Source organism: Falco punctatus (assembly GCF_963210335.1).
Source record: "Falco punctatus genome assembly, chromosome: 12".
NCBI classification, from domain to species: domain Eukaryota; kingdom Metazoa; phylum Chordata; class Aves; order Falconiformes; family Falconidae; genus Falco; species Falco punctatus.
Window position 1 is genome coordinate 17,193,390 of NC_137592.1, and position 26,895 is coordinate 17,220,284.

The 26,895-nt window shown below is 52.3% G+C and overlaps 1 protein-coding gene across 2 annotated transcripts; it reads left to right on the forward strand.

Moving 5' to 3' along the window:
- Nucleotides 1-9,925: 9,925 nt before the first annotated feature.
- Nucleotides 9,926-26,853, forward strand: FOSL2 (FOS like 2, AP-1 transcription factor subunit). 2 transcript variants are annotated; one of them, XM_080408315.1, is made up of 4 exons: nucleotides 9,926-10,677; nucleotides 16,796-17,050; nucleotides 20,709-20,816; nucleotides 22,324-26,853. In XM_080408315.1, the coding sequence occupies exons 1-4, from the start codon at nucleotides 10,579-10,581 to the stop codon at nucleotides 22,831-22,833; spliced, it is 972 nt and encodes a 323-aa protein (XP_080264441.1). In that variant the 5' UTR covers nucleotides 9,926-10,578; the 3' UTR covers nucleotides 22,834-26,853. The 2 variants fall into 2 exon arrangements, with proteins under 2 accessions (XP_080264441.1, XP_080264440.1); XM_080408314.1 differs by lacking the exon at nucleotides 9,926-10,677 and adding an exon at nucleotides 12,167-12,375.
- Nucleotides 26,854-26,895: the final 42 nt, after the last annotated feature.

Sequence of the window (26,895 nt, forward strand, 5' to 3'; positions counted from 1 at the left end):
AGGGAGGTGGCTGACGAGAGCCCAGCTGACGGACGGGTGTTATAAGAGCTTCTCAACCCCTTGCTAGGTCATGCTCCACCCCTCATCTGTTTAAATAAACATTAGCAGAACAGTGAAGTGGCCAAGGAATGACTATAGGCAAGGTCTGAGGTGTACACCTGGTCTCTCTCCAAGTCTATGACTGAAATAGAAGTCTAAGTATATCTGTAGCTGAGGATTGAGGTGTGCTGTCCAAGTTAAATAAGGGTATACAGCCCTGGAATGGCATGGAGAGGTACGGGTTAGGTCTGTGCTGAGGAAGTGCCTACTGCTGTTGGCTGCACTAGAGGTTGCTTTTTGGCTCTTTTTAAGGGGAGCATTTTGCTGATCATCTCTTCTGATCTACAAGTTTGGGTCCCTTGCTGTTGCTTCCCACCACTGTCCTTCAAACAAGCTGGAAGGGGGAAAACGTGACTGATCATCTCCTTGATACAAATCCAATTCTTGTCAGCATGCTTCTGGTGGGGCAATGTGGGGATCATCACTCACCGGGCTCTAAAATCCGGACTATCCCTATTTCTAACACCACAGCACTGAGCAGTGTTTCCTGACATTCTCACCTCTCTCCCGCCCACAATCACCAAGTGCTGCAATGACACAGGATCCCGGGTCAGCCCAACTTGCTGCCCGTGCCAGGAGGGACACGCAACCTGGTGCCCGTGCCAGGAGGGACACTCAACCCAGTGCCCGTGCCAGGAGGGACACTCAACCCAGTGCCCGTGCCAGGAGGGACACGCAACCCGGTGCCCGTGCCAGGAGGGACACGCAACCCGGTGCCCGTTCCAGGAGGGATACACCGTTGGCACTACCGGGTGTTTCTGCTCCTTCTTGTCCTACAGCCGCCCAGCTGCCTGGCAGTGGGGTTGCCTGCGCTGCTGGCAAAGGCATCGATGGTGTCTAATATATTAATGCCCATGTTTACAGGCTCCCCCGAGTGCAGAGATGTTTAGGTGGCTGAACCTCCTCCTGTTGTTTTAAGGGTTCTGGCAAACAGTCAAGAACAAAAGCTAAGACAGCCAGTTCCTGTTTGCAAGCACGTCCCTACATTTCAATGTGGCAAACCTTGTGATTTAGCAAGTGAGAGCCTTCTGCCCCAGGGCTGTCAAAATCTTCTAATTTTTTAAGGGGGAAAAAAAAAAAAAAAAAAGAAAAGAAAAGAAGAAAACAAACCTGTCAAGATTTCCAAGGAAATGAGAAAAACACCAGAATAGATGGGCTGCGGGACTGGGACCAGGCTTCTAACTATGCCTCCATGTAGGGGAACCTGCAGGCTGAAAGCCCTGCCCTTTGAAAGCTGCTGGGGGCTTTTCCTTTGGTCCTTTGACAATCTTCTGCTTAAGGAGAAAGGAAGAAAATGCCAGCGGCTTTTGCTGCAATCACGAGTAATGTTTTGCTGTAATACCATTTTGTGCTGTGTCCTTGGAGAGAGCCTGGTGGCACTCACCCACCTGGATGATCTGCCTGCCCTCTTCCTGCAGCTGCCAGGTCCTCCTGCTCCCTTCTCCCAGCCCCAGCCTGGGGCATCGCAGCCTGTCACAGCCTGCACCAGCGCTGCTGTTGGCTGTTGGCAGCCGACGGGCAGCAGCGAGCGAGCGGAGGGGACGGGGCTACTTACGTATGGTTTCTTGGCTGTTTATTTCTGTGCAGCCAGCAGTGGGGCCAGCTCTGCTGATGAAGTAAAAGGTCTACCCCTGAGTACCTGACCGAGTGTGTCAAACCGGGCACCTTAAATGAGAGACCATTACAAAAACCAAAATGCAGATGGTCTCCCTGAAACCACCGCAGTGGTGTCACGGGAGAGAATCTGTGGCACCCCACCCAGAAAGCCAGGGAGCAATCTCCCTCTTTGTTTTACAAATAGGTATTGCCTTTGGAAGCAGGATCAGTTGTAACTTATTTATTGCGAGAATGAAAGACAAAAAAGCAGAAGTCTCTGCCAAGAGCAAGTGAAATGGGCATGCTTTTTAAAGAACTACCACAGGACTGATTACCTTTCCAAGTAATTAAACATTGTGAAAGGTTATTAACGTGCTGATAATAGACAGCTTTGCAAACTGCCAGCACAGCATGATCTGCCAGAGGACGGCACAATGGCAGAGAGCAGGACTTCTCCACCTTGGGGGTTTTGCAGCCCCAAGGGCTGGATGCGCCTGCAGGGACCAGCCCGAACCCAGCCAGCCCAGGAAGGAGCCCGAGGGTCCCAGCATCTCCACCTGTGCCTGAATGCTGCAGGGTTTGCTCTCGCTGGCAGAGGGGCTGCGGGACTGCAGCTGCCCGCACCAGCTCGGCCCTCCTGCGGCACGCCCCGGCCGGGGGCAAGGCAGCAGGTGTCCGCCGGCAGCCCAGGGCCTGTCCCCACTTGCAGCTCGATGCAGGTTAACGCGTATTATTTCTCTTTAAACTGACTCCCGTCCACAAACAACATGTCTTTTTCTGGACCAGCTGGTATTTTAATGCACGTTGTTAAACCCGCTGTGGAAGCATGCTCTACCGAGGGGTGTGATGCGTTTGCCTGCAGCCACATGGGCACAGATGCAGCCAAAACTGAGCCTGCCGAGCGCTCCCGCAGCTGTCCCACACACCTTCGCCAGCTTCTGAGGGTGCCCCCCGTGTGCCTACCTGGGCTTTGCCCTCCTGCTTTGGAAGCGCTCTTCCTACACATCACATCCCCAGCTGATCAGCCGTCTGCAGCCAGGGGCAGCCCGCGCTGATCCCAGCTCCAGGGGAGCTCTCACATTTGCCTCATGACCCCAGTGATCAAACCCTAGGTCACATCCTAGCTAAAGGGATGGTAGCTGGACAAACACTCGTCCACAGCAAATGCCTCCTGGTCCTTCCCTGAGACCACAGGCAGAAAAGCTCTGCTTTTTCCTCATCTTTCTGTACACAGCAGCAAGAGGAAGAAGGTGGAGAAAAGTGCAGGCCATGGTAGAAAGATTTGATAACATCCTGGGTGAGAGCATCCCTGTAACCCTCCAAAAGCTTGCCCAGCATTATAAATGCTTGGTAGAATTTCCTGGACTCGGTGTTCATGCCAGCATAATACCAAGCACTGCTTTAAAAGAATTTAAAGTGCCTTTGCATGTAGACTGCGCATAACCCGAGCTTCTAGGTCATCCTGCTGCTTTCAAAAACCCCATCTTCCTGCGCAAGCCAGGAGTTTATTATGGGAGTTGTTTAGACTGGGGCATTTAAGAAATACTACATAATAGCAGTCTCTACCTCACATCCCAGAGAATTTGGCTAGTATTGCTGGTACTTAAGTGTCATCAGGATAAATACAGAACTAAAATCGGGGTAGTTCACATTTTCCTGCTGTGACTCTTGTGGGGCTTTCCATGGGCTTGGGCAAAGAGCACGGTACTGCCTTACGTGTGGATTGGGCTCTCCGTAAGCGCAAAAGGCTGGGAGCCTTTTTTCAAGGTGTGCTATCATGAAGCGAATGGCCTCAGTTATAGACTCCAGGCAGCCACTCTTTGCAGCGAGCCATGTTTCAGCATTGTGGTGCCACCAAGATGCGTGGGGCAGAGAGAGGCTGAGTCCCAGTTGCTCCGTGCTACATAGCGGCTTATAACACTTGCAGCCAGCAGGGACTCACCAGACTCACTGAGACCTGTGTCTGTAGGTCCGCAGGGGACAGGAGGGACCTCAGCCTGGTGGGAATGCCACCACACTGCTTCCTGGAGTGAGGACGTACAGGTTGGGGTCTGGCTTCATGCACTGGCACAGTTCTGTGCCACCCTTTATGGCTAGATTGCTGGGGCAGAACCTGTTCTGGATGACAAGAGAGGAAGAAGCCGCTCCCAGATGCTCAGATGGATACTTGGTCCATTTTCAGTCCTAAATGCCCAAATTCTCAGAAAACATCAGTGCTTCTAATGGATGTGTCTTTGCCAGGGAGTCCAAAGTGCCCAGGAAGATGGAAAGAGGTGCTCGATCACAAGGAGACCCACCGGGCTGGAGATGAGGCAGGGACAGCAGCCCACTCCCAGCGCCATGCCTAGCCTGCGAAGCCTCTCCCTCCCTCCCAGGCTTTCAGCAGTGCACAGCTCGCTACGGCAGGAGGCAGAAAGGGCACTTTACAGGTTCAGTCAACAAATTATTTTACCTTTGCATCCCAGCCGTCTCTTCTACTCAGTCCCCGAGTGAGCTGTGCTGAAATCCCACCACTGCCTCTAGCCATGTCTGCAGGCGCTGCGCTAATCAATATTACTTGCTGGAGAAAGTAAGTCTCACTTATTGGCCACACATTCCCCTGAGTGCTTGTGTCAAACTCTTTCATGTCAGCTGAAGGGAGCCGTACCAGCAGAAAGGTCAAACTGCCTCAACTAGATCTGAGCTCAACCGGTAACTCACGTGTGTTTATCTGCCTCCCACTATCAGGAAGACTATCTGTGTGCACTGCACGCCTCCCTCCTCCTCCTCCTCCTCCTCCTCCTCCTCCTCCTCGCTGCTGTGCTGCTGGGGAGTACTTTGGAGGGGCTGAGTCACACGGGCAGGAACAATGAGCTGTCTGGTAATCTCAGCTGGATGATCCACTTGGCCAGCACCAAGTGCTTCAGAAAATAACATCAAAACTCTGCAGTACAAGGATACGGGCCAGTCCTCCTCCTGGCAGCCATGGCACAGCGGTTGGTGTCCCTCAGCAGTGCAGCTGTGGGCCTGTTCCTGGTTGCATCTGAGCATGGGCACTTCGGGCAAGATGCTGTCGTCAGCATCTGTTGAGCTGAGCTATGGGGGTGCCAACAGGGCTGGGGTTTTCAGTCCTTTCCACTGCTCTGACACGAGAAAATGTGCTTGTTGATGTCCCGCTCATAAAACACAGCAAGAAAATATTCAAGTCCCTTACTGGACTGGGCAATGGGGAAAGAGATGGGTCCGAGCTCCGCAGGGCAGGGCTCCCTTCCCCTACAGCACCGCCCACCGCAGCATCTGCCAGGGCCGCCCTGGCAGCGCTGCCTGGGATCTCATGGGGAAGCCCCTGGGCCACGGCGCAGATGAGCCTCAGTGGGCCCTTCGGCTGCTGGGACCAGAGGCAGTGTCTCTGCAAGAGGCGGGAACGGGGTAAGGCAGGCTCTTGTGTTGCTGAGACAGGTTTGGAGCTAGGCAAACACAGTTATCAAGATAAGACCGCTCATCTCATGCCAAGAGGTGTCTAGAGCTCCGCTCATGGGATCTCTGTTCCCATCTCTCACATCCCGTATACTCTGGGGCCAGAAGGGAGCTTGCTCGGCCCTAGGCTGGTATTTCCTGAAGCTGTTTTCTGCTTCCCTACACGGGCAAAATGCTGTAAACTGTGCGTCGTGGTCACTCTTAATAAGCCTTTGGTCCCAATCCACTTCTTGCACCTGCTTCTCAGTGGGTTGGGAGTATCTTTGTTCTGGAACATTTTAAGAGGTCTGAGGCTGTTTCTGCTTTGAAGTACCGTTTGGCTTTGTCGGCGTCTGGGATCTCTGCAGAGCTGACCCTGCGCAGAGCCAGCAGGACCGCTGGCTGTGGCACCGCACCACGGCTGCACCGTGAGCCTGGCTGAGCAGTGCCAGAGGCGTCTGTGCCCATGCTGCTGTGGGGCTGCCCTGCTGCTGCCCTGCCTGCATCCCAGGCCTCCAGCATCACCCAGCCTTTGCTCAACAGAGGGAAAAACATCACAGCATCTGGCTTTAACCTGGGCTTTTATTGGCACAAGGGCTGGGAAAGAGTTAAACAATGTCACCTCATCACCCATCAGCAGTTAAGAGTGGCAGGATTAGAGCCATTACCCTGAACTGGACATACGGCAGTGCTCACCCTGCCAGAATGTGGGACGTGGGACGAGCCAGCTGGGTGCTTGCAAGTGGGCTTGCAGCAGTCACCTGAGATCAACTGAGGGGAGTGACTCCCTGCACTGAAGATAGGGTGTGCTGCTGGAGGGAGGCCCTGTGGCCACTGCACATCCTGAAAACAACGAGGTATCGGCAGGAGAGAGGGCTCTGTGGTCTGACAGTATGTGGCTAGGAAAAGCACTCTGCTTGGTGAAAGGTGTTTGCCGAACCATGTCCAGAAGCCCTTTGAAGGAGAAAACCTCCGTTCTCCCTTGGATATGCTAGAGTACTTAATAAATAACTGTAATTAACTGTGAGGTGGTAGCTTAAGAGCTCGTTCCCAGAAGTTAACATCAAAACACTTGCTCTTAGCACTTAGAGAGACAATATGAAAGCAGACTTTGCGCACAGATGAAAGTAGAGTTGTCAAGAAGGGCTGGAGAGCCCTGGAAACCTGTACACTGCTTCTTCAGAGAGCTCGAGGAAAAGGTCTTGGGAAGCGACGGAATTGCTTCTGTAATAAAGGTATTTTTTAATGAACAGCAGCCGAGATAGTAACAATCTGGGGGGAGGTGAGAGTGAGTTTTAAAACAGGAGATGAGGAATCGCATGGGGAGAAGAGGCACATGCCCTTTCCTTGGCTGTCTCAGGAGCCGGTGCGGAGCAGACAGTCCCGCTCCCCCCAGAGCTGCCCCCAGCCCAGGGGCTGCCCTGCCCTGCAGCGGGGACAGCCACAGCACCTCTCATCTCTCCTTCACTGGTGGCAGTACACATTTAAGGTGAAGCCATCACTGCAGGCTTCTTCACAGGAGACATCTAAAGGGTTGTAAAAAAGATGAGCAAGGAGAAAGAGGACTCCGGATGCAATTGGTTTTGACCAAAAATCAATGGTCTTGTCCTTAGGCAGGTGGCACAGCAGCCCAGGTAGGCTGGAGAAGGAGGTCTTAACTGCATGTGTGCCAAGGGCCAAGTCTACGCCACTGCTGAGTGTCCTTATCCTCTGCTCCTGTAAAAACAGGGTGAAAAGCATTCCCAGGTCTGGGTTTCAGTCTCCTAATTGCTGCCGAAATCGAGAAGCGTGAGGAGCCAAGGTCTCATTTGCCTTACAATGATCCTCTCCTGCCCTGGAACCTGGGCTGGTCTTAATTTGTCTATGGTTCAGGCAAGAATGGACTAGGCAGACGTACATGTTATCTCTTGTTTTTTGGAAACAGGGAGCCTATTGCACAATGAAGCTTGGTCTGGATGAGGATTAAAAATGCATGTGTCTGGGGCACTGTGAGCCAGGCTAGTCTGGGTTACTTTGAGCCAAAAAAATAAAGTATTACAAAAGGCCAATATGGGTATGAGGAGACAGCATGGGATTGATTATTTTTTCCCTGTGGGACATATCGATCACCTTTGTATGTGTGAGCCCATCTTGGCTGGAGGGGTTTTGCGTTTCCAGGCCAGAAGAAACTCTAGTGAAGTCACTGTAAACACATTCAGCATTGTGTCTGGGTGTGGGTCAGGTGCTCACGGAGGGCAACGTGGTGCTGGTCCAGCCATGGAAGGGAGGTAGATCACCGGCAGGAGCCAAAGGTTTGGCCTCGGGTGCGCTTTCAGCTTCCTACACTTCTTACAGGGCTTTTAACTTGAGGATTTACAAGTGTCAACTAATTGCATCCACATTAACTGCAGCCGAATATTAAAACAGTACTTGAATGTCATTTCGGATGAGCTGTTCCCAGACTAGGTCTCATGGAAATGTGGCAGGATGGGGTAGATGTGCCAAAACCATGTTGGAATAACATTTGAAAACAACGCTCGAAACGCTTGAGCTGAAACATGAGGAGAGCAGGTAGTTTAGGTTTAATGATCTGCTGAAGGAAAATTATAGAAGTAATTCTAGCAGGAGGAACGAGAAACCCTTCTCCCTTCCTCTCGCAAAATGCCTCAACAGTAATGCTCCAGCACCCCCTCTCTGCCCCCCACCCCCCACACCTTCTGCCTGTCTCCCTCTCCCTGGACCAAATACTGTTGCATTCCTTGCTGCACAGTAGTGTGGTTTCTCCAAGCCCACCAGCCTGATCTAAAACACGAGCGAAGCCAAGGCTAGTGACACCAGATGACGGTAGCGGTTCCCGGTGCCCGGTGAACCCCATGGGCAGCAGCAGCCACCACCTAAGGAGAGCTGGAGGCAGAGCCAAAGGAGGTGACCGGTCAAAACCCAGCCTCTTTTGTTCAGATCCTTTATTACAGCGCGTGTTTTCGCCCGTCTCTCTTCATCCCTTAACAACTGCAGCCCAATTCCTCTCACATCTTGAACTAATTCCCTTTCCAGCAGAAAGCAGCCCGTGCAGATCACCTGCCTGACGTGCAGCCCAAGGGGGACACCACGTCACAGCCCACCGGGCTTGCTGCAGTACCTCTCCCCCAGCCCAACCCTTTGCTCCTCGTGCAGTGTGGGTTGGAAACAAGGGGTCATTTATTATATAAATATATATTATTATTATACAGCCCTGTCCCCACCTCCCCCAAAGTCAGACGCAGCATGAAACAGGCTGGCTGATTTGGAGGGAGAATTTCAATTGCCCGGAAAATGAAGGTGCTGAAACCCAAACAGCATTGGCAGGAGTTTTAGTCCCAAATGCCTGGCTCAGAGCTAAAAAAAAAATCAGGTGCTGAAGACTTAGCACCGATGGGCTGCTTTGTTTCAGGGTTCCCCGAAAGCTCTGGGATTGAGGTGGGATGGAGGCTGCCTCTCCCTTTCCAGCGTGAGGGGAGGAAAGCCCATTACTCTCAGGTGAGCTCCTGTGGGAAAATACTTTGTCCATGAGACATCTCAAATGGGATTTTATAGCCTGAACTTAGATGACTTCTCCTTCCCTACCAGCAAAAAATGACACACTCAGGGTTGGGTGAATCCTCCAGGGAGTGGGAAAATGAGACATTTCGGGTCCAGGAGCAGCATTTTAACAATCTGTGAAGTAACATCATCATTGCTCTGTGTGCTGCAGGTCACCCAAAAGCCGGCGTTCTCTGTGCCAATGGCTCTGCTCTGTCTGCTTCTGCCACCTTCCAGCCTGTGCCGGGCAGTGACCCGGCAGTGCCACAGCCACCTGCGGAGGGCTGTTACGGTCCTTGCCCCCTGAGTTTCTACTGCAGGAAAGCCCGGGGCTGCTGCCTGCCGTGCCTGTGACATACTCTGCTTTGGAGGCCTGGAGTGGCTCTGCAGCCAGATCCTAGGAGGACAGAGGAATCTACTTTAAGACTGAAAACGGGTATAGAAAGGAAAGTAAGCAATAAAAATAAGGGGGGGAGGGGAATACAAACAAAATAAAAATAACAAAAATTAAAACCAGAAGAAAAATAAACAGAAAAACCGAAAGTTTTTTTTAAAAAAGAAAAATTTTAAAAAATAAAGAAAAATAATAAAAAGACAAATAATTAAAAAATAAACAAAAAATAACAATAGGATAAATACAAATAAAACAAAATAATAAGTAAAATAGAAATAATATAAATAGGTCAACACTGCTGTAAAACCGGCTCTAACACTCGGTGTATGGATGCCGGGGAGAAGCGGACCTGGCGCTGGGGTTCTGCTGGTGCCAGGCGCCCGGCCGCAGGGGGGAGTGCTGGGCAGCCCCCCCGTCCCGAATCCCCTCCGTGCCCCCCGCGGCAGTGACAGCGACATTTGCGCCCCGTTCCCCCGAAAGCGCCGGCCGCCCTGTCAGCGGTGTGCCTGCCCCTTTAAATCGCGGCGGCCGGGCCAGGGAATCCCTCTCGCAGCGCGTCATCCGCGGCAAGGAAACCCGCGCTCGCGTCGTGCGACGCAAATGACCATTTTTGGCAACGTGCGACAGCGGACGGGACCAAGTGGGGCGGGGGGAGGCGGGGCCTGACGGGAACACGACGCCGCGCCGCCCCCGTCGCTCAGCCCGCCCCGCCCGGACCCGCGCCGAGCGCGGGTCCGGGCGGGGCGGGCTGAGCGACGGGGGCGGCGCGGCGGGCGCGGCGGGGGCGGGCCCCATCCCCGTCTCCCCGTGTGCCCCCCCCGCGGCGGTGGCAGGTGGGAGGCTCCGCGCTGGCAAGGTGGGGCCGGTGCGCCGCGGGTTTGACGTGTGCGAGTGCACATGGTGCGGCGGCGGGCGGATAATAAGCGAGTGGGGCCGGGGCGATGCCATTGCTCTGAGTCACCGCGGGTGCGCGGAGCTCCCGCTCGCCCTACCGAGGAGCCGCGGGGCGTACGGCCCGCTTGAGTCACCCGGCACCGGGAAAAGGGGCGGCCGGTGGCGGGGTGTGTGTGTGTGTGTGGGGGGGGAGAGCCGCTCCGCCTGCAGCCCCTGGGGCCGCTCCGCCGGCGGGGCGAGTCGTGCCGGGCAGCGCGGAGAGAGGACGTCGGGGCGCGCTGCCCACCGCTCTGCTCCCGCGGCGCCGCCGAGCCTCCCGCCCCGTCCCGTCGGCGCTTCGCCGCTGCCTCAGCCTCCTCTATTATTGTTCTTATTATTTTATTTTTTTTCTCTCTTCACCACCCTTTTTTTAAGCCTTTTTCACCCTTCTCCCTCCCCTCCAAAGCCTTTTTTTTTTCCCCTTTTTAAATTTTTTCCCCCCCCTTTCCCGCGGCGAGCCTTGGGAGGCGAGAGGCAAGCGCCGAAGAGGTCGGGAGGGAGAAGGGGGCGGGGAGACGGCGAGGGAGCGGCGGGTGTCGGTGCGGGAAGGCGGGGACGCGGCTCCCCCGGCCCGACCTCGGACCATGTACCAGGACTACCCCGGGAACTTCGACACCTCCTCCAGAGGCAGCAGCGGCTCCCCGGGACACCCCGAGACCTACTCCACCGGCGCAGCCCAGCAGGTAGGGCCGGGCGCTGCCCCTCTCCCCGTCCCTCCGGGGCTGCTGCGAGCGCTCCCGGCGCAGGAGTTCACCGCCACGCCCGGGGAGCGGCGCTGCCTCCGCGGCGAAGGCGCGGGCGCCCGGCGGAGAGGCGCCGTCCGCGGGGGCGCAGGCGGTGCCGGGGCGCGGGCAGCCGGCAGCCGCCCGTCTCGTCCCGTCTCGTACCGTCCCGGCGCCCTCGCCGCTTTCCTCCCCTCCCTGCCCGCCCCGCCGCGGGGCGAGAGCCGCGACCCTGCCGGGCGGGACGCGCGACGGAGCTCCCCTCCGCTCGGGGCCGGGGGTGCCGGGCCGGGGCCGGCGGTGCCGCGGGAGGCAGCGGCCTGCCCCGAGCGGGGACGCGCGGTGAGGAGGCGCCCGGCGGGCCGTCCCGGCCACGGGTGGAGCGGCGCCCGCGGGTGCCGGTGGGGAGCCCCCGCCCGGTGCCCGGGGACCCGCCGCAGCGGCGGGCCGGGGCCAGCTCGGAAATCAAAGGGCTCCTGCAGGCGACTCCTCTCCGGGGCCGGTAACGCGAATACACGGCGCATCGCACTCTTCCTCCTTCCTGCTTTTGTTCTCGCCGGGAGCTGCTCTGGCCCCCTGTTTGCCGGCCCTGCCCGAGCCATCGGGCTCTGCCCGGGGCTCGCCGGTGGGTCTGGCCGCCTTCCCCGGGACTTCGGGAGGTGCCGCCCGAGTTACTTCCAAGGCGCGACAGCAGCCGCCGTCACGCGCGCAGGGGGCGGCTTGACGCGGGCTCTGCCCGAAGCGCTCTGCCCGTGTCCCCCCGCCCCGCTTCTCGCCCGTGTCCCCCTGACCCGCTCCCCAAACTCGGGCTCCGCGGCCGTGACACTGGCTCTGCCCTTCCCACGGGGGAGAGCCGAGGCCCGGCGGCGCGCCGCTCCGCTCCGCTCGGCCCGCTGCTCCTCCGCGCCCCCGCGGCCGGTGGCTCCTGCCCGGGCGGGAGTTTCCAGGGGCGCCCCCCGCGCCCCCCACGCTCCCGCTGCCGGGCGGCGCTGGAAGAATGGCAGATATTTCCTGTGGAAGCGGCGTGAATTCGCGGACCGAAAAGCCTGGTCGGGTGGCTTGGGGTTTTTTTTGGGTGTGTGGCTTTCTTTTCTTTTATTGTATCATTTTCCTGAGACAACATCTCAGAACGGCTTATATGCCTACATCGACTAAATCCACCACTTCTGGGGAAGGCATTACACAATCGGACCAGTTATACAAACCTGGGTTATTTCATAACTTGTTTACATCAGCTGGCCCAGCCTCACTTTTTTTTTTTTTTTTTTTTTCCGCTTTTTCAGAGTTGGGCGCCCCCCCCCCCCGCCCCCCCCCCCCCCCTTCCTCACAATATTATTATTTCTTGTGTGGCCCGTACGAGCGAACTGGCAGGGTGAGCGCATTGCTGTCTTCGCATCGAGAAGTCATAGGATCATTTCAAAAAAAAAAAAAAAAAAAAAAAAAAAAAAAAAAAAAAAAGGAAAGAAAAAAAAAAAAGTCCAATCTTAAACTTTGCCAACCGTACCAGCCCGTGACATTCCTCACATTAAAGAAGTTTTACCAGAAATGACTCGCTGCCGCTCCCCGCCTGCTCCAAACGCATCTCGCTGGTGCCCTCTGCGGGCTGCGGACCGAGGCTTCCAGGGATTTCGCTCGGCCCCAGCTCGTTCCCGGTTTACAGTAAACGCCGGGACAAGGTGGGGGAGCGGGGAGGGGGGCTGAGAGGCTGGGAACGCCCCGCAAGCTGCACATCCTTCGCCCTCCCTTTGCTGCCCCGGCGCAGCAGCTGCGCTGGATTCAAGCACTTGCTGCGGGAGGTGGTGAAACTGCTGCGGCCGCAGCCCGGGGGCTGCCCGGGACCGACCCTTGTTTTGGGGCTTTCCCCTTTCTGTTTTCGGGGACTGTACATCTTCCCCGGGCAGCCGGCGTGCGTGGTGTTTGATACGGGGGCCAGAGCCCAGTTTCTAGGGTTACTATCTGAAACGGGGCTTTGCGCAGGACACCGGCTTAGCGAGAGCATAAATGTTTTCTTTAAGAATCCGGGAGATTTCTCAAGGCCTTTTGCGTTGTCTTTCCCTTGATCCTTACAGATGTTGTAGATTAGGATCAAATGTAAGCGTTGCCTTTACCCTAGCAGTCCGGCTGTTCTGCCGATTCTGGTCTAGAGAGATCTGCAGAATTTTATCGCTACAGAAAACATGCTTTGTAGAAATTTTTTCTTTAGTGTGTTGGGTTTTTTTTTTTTCCCAAAGCAAGAAAAGATGCATCAGTCACATGTTTAAATGGAAACTGTGTCTCTGAGCCAAAACTTTGATGCTTTTTAATTATTTTTCCCATACAACGCAGCACTGGAACATTTTTCTTTTGAGTTGCGTGTCATGCTATTTTCCTAATCACTGACTTGCCATGTGGTAAACATAGACTTTAATGGGAAGAGTTTGTGTACTCTTTCAGACTGGTCGACTTTCCCCTCAGATACCCCAGCACTGTGTGCAGTTTTCCTTCGAGGAGATGTTCAACATGGGACAGCCATCAGGGGCCATGTATTTATTATAGGATGCATCCTATACACCCTATATTTGATACCTGAGTAGTTGTTACTGGATGTTTTTTTGGTGGTTTTGTTGTTGGGTTTGATTTTTCTCGTGGCCATTGGACTAGTTTTTGGTGCTGCTCAGCACATGCAGTTACGGGTGTAAGTGAAGGTCCAGAGGGGAGCAGAGACACGATGGGGTGCGGTACAGAAACTCCTTGTTAAGATGAAGGGAACCACAGAGCAGAACCCTGAAATGTTTCCATGCTGCCCGTGCTCCTATGTTGTGACCTGCTAACGTGGCCTGTCCCTGCCTGTGACAGGACTCGCTGGGGAACTCTCTCGACCATGGGTCAGGGGAGGCCCCCATCCAACCCCGTATCTTTAAGGCAGAGCAGAGACTGACCTCTGTTCTTGGCACTCTTAATGACAGGACTCTTTCTGTTCGCTGTTTAGTTGTTGCTTTTTTTTAATGATACCCTCATCTGTGTGTTGCTTGGGTCAGGAAGAGAGCGGTGGCTTTGTGGTTGAGTGCGTGCTGCGTGTGCAGCCCTGCAATCTGGCTATCGCCCCGTCTTTTCTGTAGCACAGTGAATTCTTTGTAGATAAGAAAACCCAAGAACTGGCAGGGAGACGCCTCCAGGAGCCTCTCCCGGGTCAAGAGAGGAGAGCTGTGGGTGTCCTGGGCGAGGAAATGGCAGGAGGGAGTCTGGAAAGCGGAGAAATGGGGAGGTGGGTGAGGGCAGCCGGTGCTGCTGGGCTGGCAAGGGGATCGAGGCTCTCTGAGGGGAGGAGGAGGACAACAAAGCTGGAGCTGCAGTTTGAGGAAAGGTCTGGAGCTCTGCTGTGAGGAGGCCGGTGCTCAAAGGGGCTGTGCAGGGGAGGTGGCAGGGAATTCGGGTCCTGTCACCAGAACCAGCAGTGTCCCAAGGGTCAGAGCGGATGGTCACTGGGTAGAGTGGGAGCTAGCAGCATTTTGGCATGGCAAAACTGATCCGGTGCAGTGTCCTAGCAGGTAAGGCGAGGTATGTGGGGAAAGCCTGACCGGTCAGGAAGCGATGCTTTGTAAACCCCAGTGGTAGCCTGAGCCTCCCGTATCTGAAGGCTCAGCCTGTTACAGCAGCATGCATGTCCCTTAATTAGTTATCTGGGAAAAATACTGCCTTTGGAAAATACAGAATAAGGGTTGGACGGATTTTTTAAAAAATTTTTTTAAAGACGTTTCGAGGGATTAGAAAGGAAGCTGGTGACAGAGATGGAGCATGGCACAGGCAGGGACTGCAGTGCAGCCAGTCTCTTCCCTTGGGTCTGCAAGCAAACCAGCACCGTGGAGCTGCCGAGGGATGTGGCTGAACTGAGCAGATCCCTTTTGCTGTCCAGGAGACCTCCACTAGTGTTAGAGAAGGGTCCTAGGCTGAATACAGGAGTGATTGCAAGCGGAATAGTCACATTATCAATAACTTGGAGCCTGATCTTTGTGTCAAGACACTTGTATCTTATGTGGCTGATTTGGTGGTGGATCTGACTCTCCTGACCTCTGATGGGAATTTTTAGCAGGTCATTGGGTGTTGGAGGCTGCAGCGACCTGGAACTGCAGCAAAGGGTTATTTGCTCTGGAATGCAAGAGGTGTCTTCTCATAGCAAAGCACCAGAAGATCTGTGAAGGTTTTGCAGCCATAGCTTTCTAGTGTCCCTGCAATGGCGACAGGACTCTCTCTTCTCTGCTTTTTGGGTACAGGAGGGATGGTGGCGCAGGTAGATAAAAGTCATGGTAGAAACCACTTGTGGAGCTGGAAGCAGAACTTGTGTCCCTTGACTTGAGCAGTTGCAGTTCAACTAGTCTCACACTTCCTCCCTTCTGCGAGGTTAAGGTCCTTTGTGTTTATGGTTGTGGAGGCATCAAGGTATCCTCTCCTGTGCCATGTGGTCACAGCCTACACTGGGCAGAGCAAAGAAGGGTGTTTGTGCCTGTAAATTCCCCTGTAGTGTCGACAGTTTGTAGCTCTGGATCTCTGTAGTTAATTGGGAGAGGTCACAAAGACGGCATGCACTCTGAGCTGTAGGTACGCTGAGGCTCGGTTGGGCTCGAGCTCCAGGTGAATCTTTGAGGTGCTGGTGGGGCTTTTGCCAAGGTCTTAGTGCCAGTGTCACCCTGTCTGTGTAATTCCCCCACCTGCTTAACTTGACTCACGGTCCTTCCCCCTCTCATCCTTTCTTGCTAGGTTTTGAGCTGTCCAAAGCTGTAAGATGGCATTTGTTAGTATTAAGACTGGATCTCCTGGTCTCCAGGCCTTGGCAGCTGGACTTTCTTATGGCTAATACTGGCCTGTAGTTATCAGAATGTGAAATGCTATTTGCAGTAGCCTTGGTTTAACAAAGCTCTTAAAGTGCTTGACTAGGCACACCCTGAAAAGGAAATCTGTGTTGAAGGCCCTTATCTGGGACGCTTACCTGAGCTGAGGTCAGGCTGATGCAAGGGCTCTCGCTTCTCTGCGAAGCTAGTTTGTTGACCCAAGAACGCGCACGTTTTTCACAGGATCATTTCAAGGCTTACAAATGGGTGGTAGCGACAGCTGCTGGTCCTACAAGCCCTGTCCCTTGCCTGCGATGGCTGGAGAATGGCTGGTATGTCTGTCTGTAAAACTGAGTCAAACCATTGAAAGCCTCCCGAAGGAGCTCCGCTTAGACAAAAGCATTCTTTCTCCCCTACTTCTCCCTCCGGGGACAAGCGATTGTTTTCCTTGCAGTTTAGTGCCAGCATATTATCCAGATGGATTTACCTCTCTGTCTGAAACAAGGTGTACATGTATTTTGGAGGAGATCATTACCTGCTGCCTTGGTTTTACTGCTGCCTTGTTTTGTCTAGACAGTGCAGAGAGCTGCAGGGAACTTGTCCGATCTGAATCCTAAGACTTATTTTATAGGCTGCTATTAAAATACATATCCTCGCACGTAACCATCCCAGGGCCGGCTTTCTCGCCCTGTGTGTGTGACGAGCACAGAACCACTGAACGAGAAGCAAGCTGCTATTCTTGCTGTACCAAACCCGGTGCGGACCCAGCCCAAATTTCAGGGGAATCCTTTGGCAGAAGGCGGCTTTGCTCTGCTTGGTAACAGCATTTCAGAGCTGAAGTTTCTCTTCCTTTTCTTTGGACTGGCAGAGAAGTGTTTTTCTAGAAACTCCTTAATTCCCCTTTCGCTCCATGCCGGAAGGTGCGGTGGGCATGGGTGGGAGGTGGCTGCGGTGGGGACGCTGCCCGAGAGGAGTGGCTGGCGTAGGGGATGCTGGGGGTGTGTGGGGGGATGAGGAAGGGGGCTGGGAGAGGGTAGGGCTGCTCTGGGGCCTGAGCCCAGCACCTTCCTTGGGGGGCTGTGCCGGGCAGGGGCAGCCCGGGATGCTGCAGAGGCGCCAGCAGCTGGTGCCTTTGCTTCAGGTGCTGCTTTGATCCTCGCTGGTGCCACTCCTGAGGGCCTAGCTGCTTCCTGAGTAGCCGCTTATGTTCTGCTTTCATTGACGGTTTCTTCTCTTCTCTCTCTCTCCCTTTTCTGCCCTGCCTTTCCTCCTAGAAATTTCGAGTAGATATGCCAGGATCAGGCAGTGCTTTTATCCCTACGATCAACGCCATCACAACCAGCCAAGACCTGCAGTGGATGGTCCAGCCTACCGTCATCACCTCCATGTCAAGCCCTTACTCTCGTTCGCACCCCTACAGCCACCCGCTGCCCCCGCTGTCTTCCGTGGCTGGACACACGGCCCTTCAGCGCCCTGGGGTCATCAAAACCATCGGGACCACAGTGGGCCGGAGACGAAGAGATGAGCAGGTAACCATGGTGGGGAGAGCATCTGGGGGTGCCTCAAAGAGGTGTACAGAGACATTCCTCCGCCCCGCCGCCCTCTCTCGGGATCCCCTGGCCCCATGGGGGAACGCTGAGGTCTGTCCCCTGCACTGTACAGGTGCTGGGATTTCTCAGGGTGACGTAGGGTGTGAGCTGGAGGGTGATTTTATTGCTGCTTTCTCATCGTATGGCAAGATTTACCCAATCTCCATCAAACGTTTCGCACTGCTGGGCCGCGTTGCGGCTCAGTTTCAAAAGCAGGTGCAACTCTGAAGTCGAGCCCTGGGTTTCAGTTTGAGTGTTTCTGCCACTCCAGGCAGAAGGAAACCTCTGAGCAAGCAGAGGTTCTTTTACGTAGGTGCTTTACGAATTTGACACCAAACTACATCAACTGCTGGTTTATGTCTGCTCTGCAGCAGCTAGCGCTGCTCCAGTCTCATTTTCGGGGGATACCACCAGTACCAGACAGCGTCGTGCAGGGAGGAACAGCTTCCCCAGAGCACCTCGACTCTAGTAGCAAGATCCTTCTGGATATCCAGGGTCTAAATCCACCTTCCCGCAACAAACATGCAATCGCTTGATCTCCTTACAGCGGGGAGGTGGGGGTAAGCAGAAATGTTTCTACTCCCAGCCCACTGGCATTTTCACAGCTGGGATGGGTTAGCTTGTGCTACTGCTGCCCTGTGCTTAGCCTCCTGATGGGACTATCGAGCCAGGACCCTGGATCTTGTGCTGGGACAGGGTGGCAGACTAGATGCAGGCAATTTGTCCTCTGGAAATCTTTACAGCCCTGTGAATTCTTCTTAGTAGAAAACAGCCTTTTCCAGGGCTGTCCGGTGAACAGCTATCCACAGTGCTAGGCTAATTTATTTAAAAAAAAAAAAAATATCTGAATAATCTAGATCTCCCCAAACTGTTCCCAAGCAGCGGTTGTGTGAGTTGCTGCAAAGCGGTGTAATGAGACGCCCTGCGAACCCTCAGTACCCAAGCACACGCTATTGCATGAGGTCTGTTTCTAATAAGGCTCACCAGCCCTACTTTTACTTCCACGTCATCTGTTTTGATTCACAGTCTGATTATTTTATGTGGGGTCGCTGTCTGGTTTAGACCTAAGAGGCAGGGAAGGGGTTAAAGTCACTTGCCCAGAGTGAGCCGCATCTCTGTGTGGGGAGCTGGTATGGGCGCACTGAGGACCCGTTTTTTGGGAGGAAGGATGGAGCAGCCGTGGTGGTTCGGGTATGTGCCAGCCCTTTCCACCAGCCGGAGCTACCTCCTGGTTCCCTTCGTGCAGGGCTGGTGTCCAAAGCCAGGGAAGCTCTTATGAGAACTGGGGGAATAATTAGCAACAACTAATTTGTTTGACAAATGCTGCCTCTGTGTTCACAAATTGGCCGTGAAGAGATCACCATATTCTCCACTTTATTTGTTGTTCAGAGTTATTTGCTGAAGGATGCCTGCCAAGCAATTCCTGGCCTGTGGCTTGTTTGCAAGCCGTTCATTGTGGGTCATTCAAAGCCAAGTCCTTTTGATTAGACGCGTGCTAAGGCAGTACCCGGGCGCTTTACCGTGGCTCTTTGGCTCAGGTTTCTGCTGCTGGTGCTTTGAACACCACATCGGAGTGCCTTTTTGGAAAACGTTGTGTAACGCTTTATGAAAAGACCCTGTTTTGATGAACATTACTGCCAGCGAATGCACGTATTGGGCTTGGACAAGCTACAGATAACACGTACAGCAGGGGCATGAAGAGTGCCAAATGCAACCACTTCCAAACAAATCCAGCAACTGCTGACAGAATATTCCTTTTTAGACCCATTGTAAGTTAAGCACGTCCAGATTAGGGGCTTCAGCCCCACCTATGAGATTTTTGCAAAGCATAGCCTCAGAGGCAAATAATTTTAAAATGGCTGAAGGCCCTGGGAGGAAAAATTTCAGTCCCAACATACTTTATTGAGGTCTGTGCTTCTAAAGCATGAAAGGGCTCTTAAACTCTACACAGATGCCCCGGGTCAGCCCAGAACCTGTGTGCGTGCTTAACACTTTGCTGTACTGCAGGCTCTTGAGTGCAATGCATTTTCACCCCGCATATATACAGGCTGGGAAGGGAGCAGGCAGAGCTGCAGCAGGGAGAGCAATGCCTGTGGGAGTCCTTCGTCGGGGGAACTTGCCAGACCCCCCCCGGCTGCTGCCCAGCAGGGTGGAGGTACCCCCCCACCCTGAGATGGAGTGCTGTGATCTGTTGACGGAAAAGAAAAGCTTTCAGGCCCCAAACCAGTGTCCTGAAGTCCTAGAAGTGCTTGTTGTCATTCAGTGTGCATCTGGGCGCCTGTGCTGCGTGCAGGTGGAATCGCAGGCATGGACCAGATCCTGAATGAAAAAAGCAGAACTGAGCGAGGTGAATGCACAGAGGCTGAAGTAAACCCCCTGAAATGGCAAAGATCGAAATTAAGGAAATAAAGCAAACCAAAGCAAACCAGAATGAGGTTAGAGTAAAACTAACGCTAAAAAGAAAAGACAGCGAAAGGGGGAATGTCTCATGTGCGATTTTGACAGCCTCCAAAGGCATTGAAACTGAAAGCTTTTATGAAAAGGTTTTTTCTTTATATTTGCTGCTGGCGCTACGTGAGATCTGACACGTGCTTTTCAGGGTGCTTGTTTCACTTTTGTTTGCAGTCCCCGGGCCAACAGCACACACCAGCCCGGTGAGCTCCAGTGCAGGGCACGAGGTGGGTCTGCAGCGGAGGGGGATGCACAGCTGACCCTCTGTGTGCTTTGAGTCCCCGTGGCAGCGCCAGCTCCTGCACGCCGTGCGCCGTAGCTGCGAGCCTGGCCGCGCTGGCCCTCTTCACGCTCTGCTGTACCGAATCCCCCGCCTTGGCAGTGGTGCAAGCCTATCTGCCGCTGCTGGCATTTCTAAAACCTCGTCTCAAACCCCAAAATCTAGGCCTGGCTTGTCCAGATCTTGTGGGCTCCTGCTTGCTTCCTCTGGTTTCGCAAGTGTGTCGCTTGATGGGTTTCTATGGAATTGCTCCTGATTTACATCAGTGAGGATGTCAGCTGGCCTCAGGAAGCCCTTGATATCACTGGAGCCTTGCCTGCTGATGCAAGAAGCACAGTGTGTTATCTTGCCAAGTGCTCAAAAATCTGAGGTCAGATTTTTTGGGTGGTATAAATCATTGTTGCTTCATGGACTTTATGGGAGCTCTGATGATTTTCCTGTCTCCCCTTCCACCCCATCGCCGACCTTCAAGCTAACAACTATTTTTGTGTGGGAAGCAGCAGATATTTTCTTTCAAGAAAGAGGCACTTACAACATCATGCTCTGGTTTTGCTTAATGTACCACCCAAGTTGTGAAACAATCAGAGAGCATCTTTTATCTGTTTGGCCTTGGTGCAGATTCACTGTCCTCTTACACAATCTTCCCCCTTGCTCCCTGCTCCATCTTCTCCTCACCCTTCTACTAAGACCTGGTGCAGGCAGAGATACTGTGTGCTTTCATCTTCTGCTGACATCAGTGAAGAGGGGGAGTGCTCAGCATCCTGCTGGATCAGGCCTTTTTCCTTTGCCTTGTGGTTAAATCCTCACGAACTTCAAGGAATGCCTTGCTCAGATCTGATTGTGGGTTTTCTTGGCACTTGCCCACAGCTGTCGCCTGAGGAAGAAGAGAAGCGAAGGATCCGGAGAGAGAGGAACAAGCTGGCAGCTGCTAAGTGTCGTAACAGGCGTCGAGAGCTAACAGAGAAACTCCAGGCGGTATGTGCTTTGCATACATTTCTCCTTCCTTGTCACCCACCCTTTGGACCAGCTTGAAGGGCATTGCTCTCCCTCCGCTAGTATGTTTGGGGAAGATGCTACAAAATACACGCTGCCTCCCCCTTCTGAGGTCACTCTATGGCATTGCTCCTATATCAGTGGTGGTCAGGGCTCGGGCCCAGAGTTCAGGAGCCCAAATTCCCAGTGCTGACCGCCCAAAATGTCCTAGGAGCTCTCTTCCCTTCTAACCTCCCAACTAGCGTGAGTCTCCCTACCTCTGGTCTCCCTCCATAAGTGGAAATAAAGATGCTGTGTGCCTCAAAGGCAGGTTTTGAAGACAAAGGCACTGAAGATGATAGGATTATCTGAAAGCAGCAGAAAATGAGGCAGATGTTTTGGCTACCTATCAAAGCTACATCCTTTAGCCTAACCTTTCTTTGGTGGGGGTAACTGATTTCCTGCACAAAGGAAGCACCACAGAGATGTGTAGTCTGGTGCCACAGGGGGAATAACTAGTTAAGCTGGAGAAGGTAGGGATGAGCACAAGAACCATGAGGTAAGGGACTGACTGAAGAGGAGTCAAGGATGGGATGTGTTGAAAGAGGCTGGAGGGAAGACTCCAGCTCTCCTGCTTAAGAACTAGCTTGGGGCGGGTTTTATTTGATGATCTTATTAAGCAGTGCAGCAGCAGCAGTGAAAGCACACCAGTGAAACGTGCTGCTGACTCAAATCTGGGAGGTCTTCTCAGTGTAGGGGGGGCAGAACATCCTATAGGAAGAATTTAAGGATTGTCATGACTAAAGTAATAGGAGTGAGAGGAGTGCAAAGTGGGAGGTCATATCCTGAAGGACTGAGAGCAAGTTCTTTGGGACGGTGAGCTCCTCATACAGGAAGGTACTAATTGCTCACAGATTGACTATGAGCCATCAGTGTGATGTGACCATGGGAAAGAACGTATTAATCCTGGGGTGTGTCAAGGGACTACCCAGTGGAGATGAAAGTGTTACACCTTTGTGCCGGAGTCAGGCAAGTGTCAGACCTAATCTGGAATATTCACTGCAGAAAGAATACGGAAATAACGGAAACAGTTTAGAGATTGCTGTACATGGCCTCCATCTAAGTGAAAAGAATATGACTTACCTAAGACAAAAAACGATGGGAGGAGATCTGAGTGCGCTCTGCCAGGGTGTCTGTCAGGCAGACAGCAAGAGAGAAGGGTGAAGTCATAGGCCAGGACAGAGTGATAGAAGCTGGCCATGAGAAAATTAAGGCAAGCTCATGAGAAGGCTATTTATAACCCCTAGATCAGGGGAGTTTGGGAATAGCCTACTGGTAGGCACATGAAACACAAGATGCTCAGCTGGCAATGACCTGGTGCCTGCTTGGCTCATGAAGAGTCTGGGGTGTATCTGCCCATGCCAGATGGGAACTGGACTTGATGGCCATGTTCCAGGTGAGGAGCAGTTCCAGAGCCTATGATATTTACTTATTCCACTTCTGTCTGCAGGAAACTGAAGTGCTGGAAGAGGAGAAGTCAGTGCTGCAAAAGGAGATCGCTGAGCTCCAGAAGGAGAAGGAGAAGCTGGAGTTTATGCTGGTGGCTCACAGCCCTGTGTGCAAAATCAGCCCTGAGGAACGTCGGAGCCCACCATCCAGCAGTCTCCAGAGTGTTCGGACTGGAGCAAGCGGAGCGGTGGTGGTGAAGCAGGAGCCTGTGGAGGAAGAGATACCATCTTCCTCTTTGGTCCTTGACAAAGGCCAGAGGTCTGTCATTAAGCCCATCAGCATTGCTGGAGGTTTTTATGGGGAGGAGGCACTCAACACTCCTATCGTGGTGACCTCAACACCAGCCATCACTCCTGGCTCTTCCAACTTGGTGTTCACCTACCCCAATGTGTTGGATCAGGAGTCTCCTCTCTCCCCGTCCGAGTCCTGCTCCAAAGCTCACCGGAGGAGCAGCAGCAGTGGTGACCAGTCCTCGGATTCCTTGAACTCTCCCACCTTGCTGGCATTGTAATTCCCCTGCGGCCCCCCATTTTGCCAGTGTGTTACATCCCCCCCAGTACCATGGGGGGAGCCCCCCTCCATGGGATTAGAGACAGGCATGGGATCGTTCAAGCACAAGGGCAGCAAGAACAAGGATGGGGAAGTGCTGCAGCTCCAGGAAGGAGAGTGAGGACCAACACCAGCTCCCTGGAGGCAAGAAACGGCAAGGGTGGGACTGACGCACCAGGACTGTTTGGAGAGGGTGATGTCCCTTCTGTAGCAACTGCCTATGGAAACCTCTTCACGGCCGTAGTGGACTTGGGGAGCACCCCTGGCCAGGACTAAAGGCGAGCTGCAGGCGGTTGCTAGTCGTCCCTTCCCTTTATGAATTGATCTGATCAGTTGTGCTCTGTGCTTAGATCATTCTGGTTAGTTGATCTTGCAACTTCCCTCTTTCTCTCTCTCTCTCTCTCTCTCTCTGCGCTTATAATTTCCAATGTTGTCAATCCCATGACATTTCATCCAGTTGCTCTGAACTTTAAAGGCTTGTTAGGATCTTTCCTTTTGGGACAGGCTGTGGGAAACACAGGGTTGCCCAGGCAGGAGAGGGGTGGCTGGAAGATCTGGGAGAGGAGGGGACCAAGAGGAGCCCGAGGACTCAGCAGCAAAGACAGAGCCTGTAACTCTGGCCTGGGGCACAGAGATGGTGAACAGAGACAGCAGGAGGCTCATGTAGAAGCCTTTCTTTTTTAAAATGAAGATACATTTATCCCCTTGGACTCCTCAAAAAACAAGTTAGCATCTCAGGGCCAAAGTAGCATCAGAAAAGCTGCTGGGCTGGCACTTACCAGTGTCTTTGGGCAGGGTTTTATCCCAGTTTGGTGGATATCAAATCTACTGCTTGTTGTTTTCTTTTCCTGGGCTGCCTGCTCTCTAGGGAGTATTGCATCTTCCTCCCCATCAGGGCTCCTGACTCAGAAGCTGATCTCTTCCTGTTAGTAAATCCTCCCCTCCCCTTGGCCATATTTGCAGAACATGCTACTGAAAAAGAGGTGGCACCACATGCCTATAAATCTAGGATGGAGACTGGCAGTGAATAAGAGGGTGAAACTAGCTGGCTGTATTCTTGCTGACTTTTCCATTGTTGGGAAAGCAAGCAGCGTGCAGCTACCAGTTGATACGAGCGGGTGTTGTTTGCTCAGAGATTCCCAGTTTCCAAGGTTGGGGAGAAGGCAGTGGTCCAGCCTTCCAGCACAGGCCACAAGGCACTCCTGACCAAGCAGGAATGGCATGGTTGAAGTGATGACCTGTTTGAACTAGAGCAGAACTTCTGATAACCTCTGGTTATGAATGACAAATTGACAGCAGAGGAAAAATTGATTACCATTATTTGCACCTTGGTCTTTGGCCTCTGTAGGTTTTTTAGGGTTTGTAATTTTTGCGTTGTAATTGATCTGATTTTTTGGGGGTTGATTGGCCTGAAGACAAAAAAAAACCGAATCAGAGGGCTTTTCTCCTAGCCCTGGGTCCTTGTCTTCTCCAACCTGTGGGCTTGACTGCTACTACTAAGTGCTCACAGAGGGCACAAGCTCTCCAGCACTGATGTTCACTACTGAAAACAGCAATCTGTGTAATATGTTCCCACTTGGAGTCAAGCTCAATTCCTGTTGATGTCAAGGCACTGACAAACCATGACCACGTGCACACTAGGATTGCCAGGCTTGCCAGCTAAGCCATTAGGGGATGTCTCTTTGGTCCTGCCTGTCGAAGCTGTGGTGGCAGCTATTTATTTTGGTGTGAGATTTTCTTGTTCTTATATATATATATGTATTATTTTTTTTAATCAACTGAAACCAGGGTATTTCTTGGTCAGGCTGGACCTGGAGGAATGCAATATGCAATTATAGGGCCAGTCTCATGAAATGCTAAATTACTGCAGTCCCCACCAACTCCACTGGGAATTAAGGGGCTTCAGTCTTGTGGATCCAGACTTTTACTCAGCAGGGCAGGCTTCCCTGAAACCCTGGCCACTGCCTATTCCTTGAATCATTTCAAAGGGACATGACTTTGGCTCTGAAGGCAGACTTTGCTTTTTTATTATTACTGTTATTTTTAAACCCAGATATTTACCGAACCTGCCAGAAATAGACATGAGTGATCTTTTTGTTTCATAAAGCTGATTGTGATTCAGGCTTTTTCTGTATTGCTTAAACACTTCCATCATTACACCAGTGCTAGAGATTTCAAATTGAGCTTACACAATAAGTAAAATGATAAAGGAGTTCTCTTGTCCCTATATGAACATCAAAACTTCCTTTTTAATAAAGTAGACCTTAAAATTCCTGTAGTTAGCACAGAGGATCCTGTTTTCATAGGGGTTTATGTAGATGATATCACTTTAGGTGAAACTGCTGTTTCTCTGTCTCCATTTTCCCAGATGCTTGTTTGGACCAGCCTGGATTTGAAATCTAAAATCTAAAAAATCTGTTCAATAAAATATGTCTGCATGTCATTGCCACCCATTTTTGAGCAGATAGTGGCATTGACAAGTGGTCAGTCCTAAAGTGATACAGCTACTTTGGAGGCTAGCTGCCCAGGATCGCTGTCTCCCGGGAGGTCAGGACCATTGCTACTAGGGCTTTCAGGGAGTCAGGTGCCTCCTCAAACCCAAGTTAGCCTAACTTCTAGTGGAACAACAAAAATCTGCCGTTACTTTTGCTCACTGAATCATTGCCAAAAGGAGCCGCAGCTGGCCCTTGCCGCACTGCCTGCTACTTTGTCATTGACCTTCTCAGAGACAGGACAGGACGGTCCCCTTTCCTGTCCTGTCATAACGGATGGGATCCATGTAAAACTGCCCAGAAAAGAGTTATTTTTATTTTCTATACTATCTGGAAAAAAAACCCAAATACTTTGTGCGTGCCTGTTTTGTCGCTCAGATCTCTCAGAGGATGTCTGTGTTGGGATCACTGGCCTCCTGCCTTCTGTGTTTTGTGGATCAGCCTTACTTTTGTTTAGTTTCTGGCAGACAGGTACAACTTGAGCTCTGCTGCTGTTTTGGTCTGGCCCTGCATTCTTTTCAGGTTTACTGGTGTGCTTTTTGGGAATTGACTGTCTTCCCCATCCCCAAAGTGGTATTTTCCATGAGTACCTTTTCTGCCAATTCCTAAATGTAGTGTCTCCATGTTCTGCATGTAATGGGGATGTGGGAATTGTTATAACTAGTGTCTGACCGAGAGTTGTTGAGTCAGTAGAAAAAAGCCCGGGGAATTTCAGGTGGTGTTGGGTCAGCCCACTAGTGACTGGCCCAGTTAAGCTTCTAATAACATCTTAAATTAATCAATGCCAAACTGGGAGGAGCAGTAGCAGCTGCATTGAAGGAAACATTCAGCTTCCAGGTGATGTTTGCTGTTCTAGTTTTTCCCTAGTTCCTCCTTCCCCCTTCCCAGTTGCGGCATTGCCTTCATCCATTCCTTTTTTGTAGGTGTGGAGACTGGGTAAGTCTCAAACTGCTTGCGGTGTGATGGGATTTGGGACCAACATGTTGGGGACAGTAGCTCTCTGTTGTGTTTTTATAATTATTATTTAAATGATCTATTTAGTTCATCTGAACCTTTAATTTTGCTGCTTACTGTATGTAGGATCCACCTGGCCTTCGTCCTAAATGAAAAGAAAAAACAAAAACCTAAGACACCCCCCTCCTCCCTGGTATCTTATTATTTATTGGCAGGCAGCCGTCTTGTGCCTGCTCTAGCAGATCTGCCTGCCATTAATTTAACATCCTCCCAACTCACCTTCCTGGTGTTTGGTTGTTGCTTTTTTTTTTTTTTTTTTTTTCCTTTCTTGTTGGGGTTGGTTTTTTTTTAATCCTAAAACAGACTTCTGAAATGTAAGAAATCTTACTATTGTGACACTTGCAAGTTCATTAGGAAGGCCAAGTCAAACATTTTAAGAGGTGGGGGGAACAATCTATATTTTATTATTTATTTATCATGTTTACATCTTTTTTTCTGTTCAAGACTTGGATATAATAAAGAAAGCATTAAAAGTACTCCAATCTTCTTTTTTTAGGCTAGTAATTTTTTTCCTATTC

Excerpts from the sequence above, each read along its gene's own strand:
- FOSL2 (XM_080408314.1), top strand. The coding sequence starts at position 12,262 with ATGACTCGCTGCCGCTCCCCGCCTGCTCCAAACGCATCTCGCTGGTGC. Across the intron at positions 17,051-20,708 it reads GGAGACGAAGAGATGAGCAG|CTGTCGCCTGAGGAAGAAGA; the intron begins GTAACCATGGTG and ends ACTTGCCCACAG. Across the intron at positions 20,817-22,323 it reads TAACAGAGAAACTCCAGGCG|GAAACTGAAGTGCTGGAAGA; the intron begins GTATGTGCTTTG and ends TTCTGTCTGCAG.